General features: G+C 46.7%; 1 protein-coding gene across 1 annotated transcript; it reads left to right on the top strand.

Annotated features, from left to right (window-relative positions):
- The first annotated feature begins 6 nt into the window (after nt 1-6).
- Nucleotides 7-8,033, top strand: PEX26 (peroxisomal biogenesis factor 26). Its single transcript, XM_006019458.2, has 5 exons — nt 7-55; nt 1,765-1,905; nt 2,350-2,663; nt 5,223-5,369; nt 6,165-8,033. The coding sequence occupies exons 2-5, from the start codon at nt 1,820-1,822 to the stop codon at nt 6,266-6,268; spliced, it is 651 nt and encodes a 216-aa protein (XP_006019520.2). The 5' UTR covers nt 7-55; nt 1,765-1,819; the 3' UTR covers nt 6,269-8,033.
- Nucleotides 8,034-8,039: the final 6 nt, after the last annotated feature.

The following is an 8,039-nucleotide window of genomic DNA, read 5'->3' as shown; positions in this document are numbered from 1 at the left end:
CTCTGGACGCCTGCGAGCGCGGCTGCGCCCTCCTGGCCGGCCGCCCCCGTCCCGGGTACGGCTGCGGCCGCGGCCCGAGAGGGGCGGTGAGAGCCCTGCTGCGTGCCCAGGCACTGCCGCCTGCCTCCGCCTGCCAGCCGGGGCAGCCTGAGCGCCCTCGGCCCCGCCAGGGGCATGGCTGAGACGGGCACAGAGCTGCCGGGATGACCCGGGGCGGGGGAGGCTGTCTGTGGCATAGGGCCGGGAGCAGAAAGCAGAGCAGCATATCGGAGAGGAAGCACATAGAGGAACAAAAAGTGACTGGGTGGGGAGCAGAAAGCAGAGTAGCAGGCCCGACAGAGAGCACAGGGCAGGGAGCAGAAAGCAGAACAGTAGATCAAGTGGGGGAGGGGATCGGAGTGGCACTCAAGGACGGTGCCGGGCTAATTTGTGGCATGTCTGCCAAAATGTTTGGCCGCCAGCACACGAAGGAGACGGGCTGCTGCCAGAATGGCGGTGGGCAGCCTGCAGCATGGGCGTCACAGGTGACACGGGGTTAAATCAGGGTGGGGGCAGGCAGCACAGCAGGAGTAGGGCAGGGAACAGAAAGCAGAGCAGCAGACAGGGCAGAGAGTGCAGGATGGAGCAGAAAAGCAGAGCAACAGATTGGACAGGGACGTAAGGCGGGGAGCAGAAAGCAGAGCAGAAGATCAGGCGGGGAGCATGAGGCAGGGAGCGGAGCAGCAGATTGAGGAGGGAACACAGGGTAGGAGGCAAAAAGCAAAGCAGCAGATAGGGAGTGGGGATCAGAGTGGCCCTCAAAGAGGGCGTCAGGCTACTTTGTGGCACATCTGCCAAAAAGTTTGGCCCACAGTGCACCAAGGTATTTAAAGGAAGTGGGGAAAGGCCTGGTGATGGTGGTTTCCTGGAAGAAGGGGTTAAAGTTAGTCCCAAAAGTGGAACTATCTTGTGTAAGATGCACAGTGCAATACTTTGAAAGTTTGTAGGTGAGCAGAAGTTGTTTTGTTTTTATTTGTATTTTATTTTGGTTCTCAGTTGCCATTTTATTGCTGTTCATTATTTGTGTAACACAGCCATCCAGTGACCCCAGCTCAGAGCAGCACGTCCTGGTGCTACCTGCTGTAGAAACATTGGAGGACACAGACTGTCAGTGAGCTTGTAGACTAAATAGATAAGATCTATCAAAGGCATTAGAAAGAAACTTCCCCTTTTGTAAAGGGAGAACTGAGGCAGAGAAAAATTAAGTAACTGGTTACAGGTCCTGGGGATGTAACCAGAAACTGAATCCGATTTCATGGGTTTCAGGCCAGTGCCTTGGGAAGAAGACAATCTTTTCTCACTGAATTTCCTTTTGGAGGTTAAGGACAGGATTGGTTTTGAAAAGTGTTTTGTAAACCATGTATTAAGTTGGAAATCCTAATAATTATCCTAATACTAAATTTATATTGTGATTGCAGTACTAAAAATAATGATGCCAGTTTTTGTCATGCTTTTCTAGTAACCAGATCACTACTGGAGTATGGGTTTTGTTGTTAACACCCTGAATGAATGTTCAGATATAATTGGGTTTATTTTAGTTTCATTAATATGCATAAATATGGACAAATCCTTATTACTATTAAAAGGTCTGTGCACATTTATGGAATGAGGAATCTGACCTTAATATTTCCACTCATGCTGCTGGGAATGTGTATTAGCTGAAACTGCTTTGAAACCACATTTCTCAGCAAAGTGTTCATTTGGCCTGTTTCATCCATTGGACAGCTCAGAAGAAGTGAAATGTTCCCTGTGCATTGTGGGGATCCAGGCCCTGTCAGAGATGAACCGGTGGAGAGAAGTGCTTTCTTGGGTCCTGCGGTATTACCACACCCCTGAACATCTGCCTCCAAAAATCTTGGAGCTGTGGTGAGTCCCTGCCAATAATTTCTAGATGTGCTGTCTAAAGTAAGCAGGTACAGAAACATATCCATTTAGCATGTTCTGTCATTTTTCTCCTTCCTTTTTGCCACCTTTCTTTTTCTAGCCTTGCATGAGAAGGACTAGGAGGGGAGACAGCCACGGCCCCAGCCCTGGGCACTGTGTCTGTTGAGAAAGGGGTGAAGAAGTAGCTGCTGCTGCACTGGTGGCTGCCCATGTTGCTGACATCAGCAGCACGGCGGCTGGTACTGCCCCATGTACTCTATCTGTGACCAGGGTGTGGAGCTGTCCTGCTGTGTCTTTGTTCAGAGGAAGCCTTTTTAGAATGAAAGAACAAGTAGGACATTTCATTCTCTGCAGCATCTTTCATCCTTGAGGGTGTCAAGGGGGTAACACCTTGTGTTTGTAATGTTTATCTTTCTTGCATTCTAGTATCCTTTTATATAGCAGAGTGAGGGAGCCCCATGTGATGTTGGAAGTTGGCAGTGACTGGTTAAGGGATCTAACCAACAAAAGCCTTCCTTCATATGGCACTGTGATGGAGCTCTATCTATTGCATGTGCTGCTGCCTCTTGGACAGTTTGCAGAAGCAGAGGAACTGGCACAGAGCTGTGAAGTTTTTGACAAAGAGCAACAGCTCTTGACTTTCAGTACCATTCATGAGAGGAGGCATCAGTGGGTACACCACGAAGAGATGCAGTCAACTCCCAGAGAGCAGCCTGTCACAGTGAGGCAGAGGACATTAGGTAGGTTTTCTCTTTCTTGTCATACACCTGCATTTTTCTTGCAGGTTTTAGAAATGCAAGCAACTGAGATTGGGCCAAAATAGTTTTTTAGGTGTCTAATAATAGTAGTCTGTCCCCTTACTCTTGGTACTTTCTGAATTGCAGGATCTGTTGTGAGATCACATCTCTGATAAAGCCCAGGCAAATCTGGGGAAACCCAGAGATGAATACAGTGTTTCTTTTCTTAAAGCTGCCCTATGAAGATTGCTATGGGAATGCAGAGGCTGTACTGTATATTTATGTATTAGCTTTATATACCACACTTCCCATCAAAGGCTCAGAGTGGCTTACAGAAGATCCCAGACTTTCAAGATCATAATGGGACATACGGGAGAAGGTGGTCACGGCAGGGGCCAGGCCTTTTACGGCCTTTTAGGTCAAAACTGGCACCCTGAATTGCTCTTGGAAAGCTATTAGGAGCCAGTGCAGACTCTAGTGCGCTAGTTATGTGACTCACCCCCATTTGAAGGCACCCCCATTCTGCTCCAGCTGCAGCTTCCGGCTGGTCCTTGAGGGCAGCCCCACTAAGAGCACATTGCAGTAGTCTAGCCTTGAGGTTATGAAGGCATAGATGATGGTGGCCAGATCTCAGTTGGAAAGAAAAGGTTGCAACCTTTATACCAGATGAAGTTGGTGAAAGGCACTCCTAAGCACTGTTGCCACCTGGTGACCCAGGTGTAGCAGAGGATGCAGGAGCACCCCAAAGGTGACTGACAGAAGGAAACAACCCTATCAGTGATAGGTGTTTAAACCCTGCCCCACCCAGGTTATGCAGGCTGCCCATCGCCATCATCTCTGTCTTGTCTGGATTCAGCTTTAGTTGGTTCACTTGCATCCAGTCCCCAGCTGCAGTCAGGCAGCGGGAAAGGACAGACTGCAGAGTCCAGGTTATTTTAGATAAGAAAGAAAACATTGGGTGTCATCAGCATACTGATGTCACCACACTCGAAATATCTGCATGATCTCACCCAGCAGCCTCGCATACACATTGAACAGGGTGATAGGGTGGAGCCCTGGGGGTCCCCACAGGGATGGTTCTGAGAAGATGGAGAATTATCACTCATCACCACCTTCTGGAACCTCTCTCCTAAGAAAGAGCAGAACCAGTTAAGTGTGGTCCCACAGATACCCTCCAGGCTATGCAAATGCTTTTTCAGCTTCTCAAGGTCAACTGAACCAAAGAAACATCTTAGCAAGATTAACAGGCACAATTTCCCTAGTCAATCTCCAAGGGAAGATTGTCAGCCAAGGCCATGAGGATGTGTATTCAGGGCAAAAGTCAGACTAACAAGGCTTCAGAAATCAAATTACATTTATATGTGCTGTTGGGTGACCACAGTTCAATTACCTGCCTCAAAAAAGGGGAGCTTGGAGATGGGTAGTGGAGCTTGGTAGCTAGGTGGGGAGTCAGAGTAATAGAGGCTGAACAGTCTCAGACTTTAGAATGTCTGGTCCCCTGCCCACCCAAGGGGAGGCATTGACCGTCCTTGCCAGCAATGACTTCAGTCTCCCTTTAGCATTTTATTTACAAGCTAGGAGGGGCACAGGCCCAGGTCATAGCTGGTTGCCTGCACCCCCCCAGAGTACATCCTTTGTCAGTGGGTGACAGCCAAGAAACTGATCCATAGAAACTGGACAAAACAACCTCCTCAACTCTGAACTCTGACTCTTTAACAAAAGTGGTGGTCCCCAAGACATATTCTCCTGTAACACTGTACCAAAATACTCCTATATTTTGTCTGTGAAGAAACTCTTCACTGAAGACTATAGAAAACTTGGTTTCTGAGTGGAGGCATCCTGGGTTAGCTAGACTATTCAGCACCTGGAACAGTTCTGCTGAACTGCAGTTTGCAGATGCAGTGGCAGTGGAGAAGAAAAGCATCTTCACTGCCAGCCTGACATACCTTGGTCCTTTAAGAAGAATCTGCACCACAGTCAGTCAGCTTCAATATGGGTTAAGAGCCATCTGCTCTCTAACTGCCTAGCCCTTCTGCTTCAGGTCTCCTGCATACCAGGGGGAAACTGCTGCTGCTACAGGGGGAGTGGATGCCTGGGTGCCCTTGGGTCTATGGCTATAGTCAGTGTGTTATTCCACAAACTGACAAAGCCATTGACAGAGTAGCCAGCGAGGTCAGTGGGAACATACCCCAGAGGGCTGTGGAATCCCAGTGGCTTCATGAGTCTCTGGGGACAGATCAGTTTAGATCACTATCCCAGCAAGGGTACTGGAGGACAGGGATCTGTCCTTTAGAAAATAGTGGTCCAACTATGACACGTGTCTTAATGACCCCCATCCCCACCTCCCCTGATAAATGGAGCTCCTGTATTCAGGCAGAGGAAAAACAAAGCGTATCCTGTCTCGTGTTGGCCCAGTTACTACCGAGGCTATCTCCATGGTAGTCATGAAGGCAATGAAGACCTGCTCCAGCCCCAAAGTGGGGATATTGAAGGTCACTCAAGACATAAGTTTCTGTCTTGTGTTGCCTGTCTTCTCACCCTACCTTTTGTCTCTTGTTCCAGGCTCTCTACCCGAAAAGTTCTTGACCATGCTGAAACTTCTACATAGAGTACTGAGGTTCATGTCAAGCCACTTCTGTTTTATCTCTTACAAAAAGATGCTATTGGCTGCTTTTATGCTATACCTTGTTGTGGTGAGACTCGACCCAGGTATGGGATTAAGGCTTCAGCATGTTACATGTCATTTGTTATGGTTGCGAATAAAAAATCAGAAACTGCTAGAGATGGGCTTTATTCATGCTTCTCTCATTAGGATATGGTATAGGAGTGGTGCGTATGTGGCAGCTCTCAGCTACCCTCAGTTTCTTTCTGAATTATTACCATGAAATGTGTAGGCCAGCTGGATACACATTCCTCAGCTTTCCCAACAGGTGGTGATACAGGTCATTATTTAGGAGCACAGACTTTTGGGGCGTGCAAGTTCACATATACTCTAGGACCCTAGATCCATCTCTGTCAGCCAGAAATGCTGCAAGAGTGGTGGCAGTCAGAAGTCCAGATTGGTAAGAATGGTTGCTACCACAAGACTTCAGAAAAGGAAAATAATTCTGACCTTAACTTTGAGACCCAATTAAGGTACAAGCCAAAGCAAAACTACCCTAAAATGCACTTATTAGTACTTAATAAGTTCACTTTGCAATGAGTGTTTCTAGTGACTGGAATAGTCCTAGGAAATGTAATCATTAATAGTACCCTGCTGCTAGGCTTCAACTGACAGGTGAGTCTAATGCTGCTCTCCAAATCACCCTTTGTATACTGCAGTGTAGTTCACCAGAGTTGAGTGCTCTTTGCCCTGAAGCTTCCTGCTCCTGGTCAGGAGAAAGTAGGCTTCCACTTGTTCTAGTTGGGATCAGACCAATGTAATTCTGAATGTAATGTTTTTTGCACTTACCTCTATAACAAATCTCTCCCTCTCTTTCTCTTTTTTTTCCCCTTGCCCTGCAGCTGCTCCCACATCCCTGCCCTTCCTTTACAAGCTGGTCCAGCTTTTCCATCAGGCCTGGGCAGCTGTGTTTTCTCTACCCCACAAGCCTCGAGTTCAAGACTAAGTGGTTTTCTCGTTTGAAGCGAGTCTTTTTGCCTCCTTTAATATGCAAGTGACAGCTTGTCATAAGGATTGTATCAGGTTCTTCCCTAAGACCAGTGTACTTGTTAAAATGACCCCATATGGGATTCAGCGCAAATAATTTTTCTCTCTTCAAAGTAGGGACCTGGTTCAGTTCTGTGGATGTTGAAACGTCTTTAGTTACTGGTCTCCTTTATCAAGCTCTGGGGCATAGTTCTCTATACGGAGAAGTGGGCATAAGGGGTTTTAGCTCCTCCTGTCATAATCTAAACCTTCCTTAGATGACTGTTAAAATTATTTGATTTTGATTAGCTCTGAAATGAGAGTTGTGTGGCCAACTACAATGACAGCCATTTTGGGAGGATGTGCCATCTTTGCAGTTGCTTTTGAGAGTGTCTGAGTAGTGGGAGTGGAATTCCAGAGGGCACGCATGTGAAAGATGTCACAGTACTGGGTCTGTACTGAACAGTGGGAGCCAAACAGCTGTCTTGCCTGGGGACCCTTTCAGAACCCAGTTTTTGCAGCATTAAGATGTAGGCCACTTCTGCAAAACATGATGAAACACTGGGGCCTGAAAGAAGAGTCCATCATTTACGGGGACCAGAGTTTTCTCTTGTGATTCTGACGCTTAGCACAGGCATTCTGGATTTAACAACCACATTTAAGTAGATATATCAAGGTGATGGGTCACCCAGGTCATTCTCTCCCTTGTCCAGGAACACTGGGCACAGCATAAGACATTAGAAAATTTCCTGCCTATTAGCTAATTGTCAATAATAATGCTCAGGATTGGATGAACAATATATGTGGTTGGTGAGAGGCAACCACGCTGTACTTGTTTTTATTAAAATGCTCTGTATTTATTATTGTCTTATCTGTTGGGAAATCGGAACTTGCTAAATTGCTTAAGTCGTCGCCCCCCCTTTCACTGCATTTCTTTCTTAAGTGTCTGTCTTCTGGAATGGTATTTACTTAGACCATCCAACAAATATTTCAAAACCTAGCCTGGCTAGGAGTAACCATCCAGTAGCAATATTGTACTCTGTTCACAATTAAATTAATAGACAACAGAATATAGCTTCTTCTCCCCCTCCAACCCATGCTTTCCCAATGCTGTAACAAATAGTTTTCAGTCTTTGCACACTGTTCTGATAATCAGCAGATTAACACTACTTCACGGGGGGCAAGCAAACAGGAGTCAAAGGGTCCTCATGGAGAACACTGCCAATAGTTCCCTTATGTCTTCTGAGAGGGCTGTAGATCAGGTGTCTTAGCTGACTGCTGCTGCTAACATTACATAAAGGAAAAGAAATTTTGAGGCAGATTCCAATCCACTCTCCAAACTCCTCTCCCTACTGGAAAATCACTGCAGAATCTGGCACAGTGTCCTGCGACCATAGTCCCCTCTGTACATTGTGCATTTCTGTCTGCCTCTTACAATGTCCATGTCAGGTAGTAACTATTTCTAGTCTCTCAAAATAGCAGTGGCACAGAGCTGCATGCTTTGTTAGCTATCCCAACCCTGTTGAGTCTGAACCTTCACTGCTAAAGAAAGGTGAAGGTATGCATGTCTGTTTTTATCGTAAGATAAAATCATACAGGAAATGAGGCATAACAGTGTTACTGTGACGTAAACTAGGCAAGGTCATTTAAGGACCAGGGGGGAGAGGAGAAGTGGGGAATATAGTCTTGACCTCCCCTATCAACCTGGCAGTAAAAACTACAGTTCTTGTTTTCCAGGGAGGCTGCAGTCC

This window comes from Alligator sinensis, unplaced genomic scaffold, assembly GCF_000455745.1.
Source record: "Alligator sinensis unplaced genomic scaffold, ASM45574v1 scaffold87_1, whole genome shotgun sequence".
Lineage (NCBI taxonomy): Eukaryota > Metazoa > Chordata > Crocodylia > Alligatoridae > Alligator > Alligator sinensis.
The sequence above is the reverse complement of the archived record's forward strand: the minus strand, read 5'-3'. Positions and strand labels throughout refer to the sequence as shown.

Coding starts and splice junctions, on each gene's coding strand:
- PEX26 (XM_006019458.2), top strand. CDS start 1,820: ATGAACCGGTGGAGAGAAGTGCTTTCTTGGGTCCTGCGGTATTACCAC. Junction 1,906..2,349: donor CCAAAAATCTTGGAGCTGTG/GTGAGTCCCTGC, acceptor CTTGCATTCTAG/TATCCTTTTATATAGCAGAG. Junction 2,664..5,222: donor AGTGAGGCAGAGGACATTAG/GTAGGTTTTCTC, acceptor CTCTTGTTCCAG/GCTCTCTACCCGAAAAGTTC.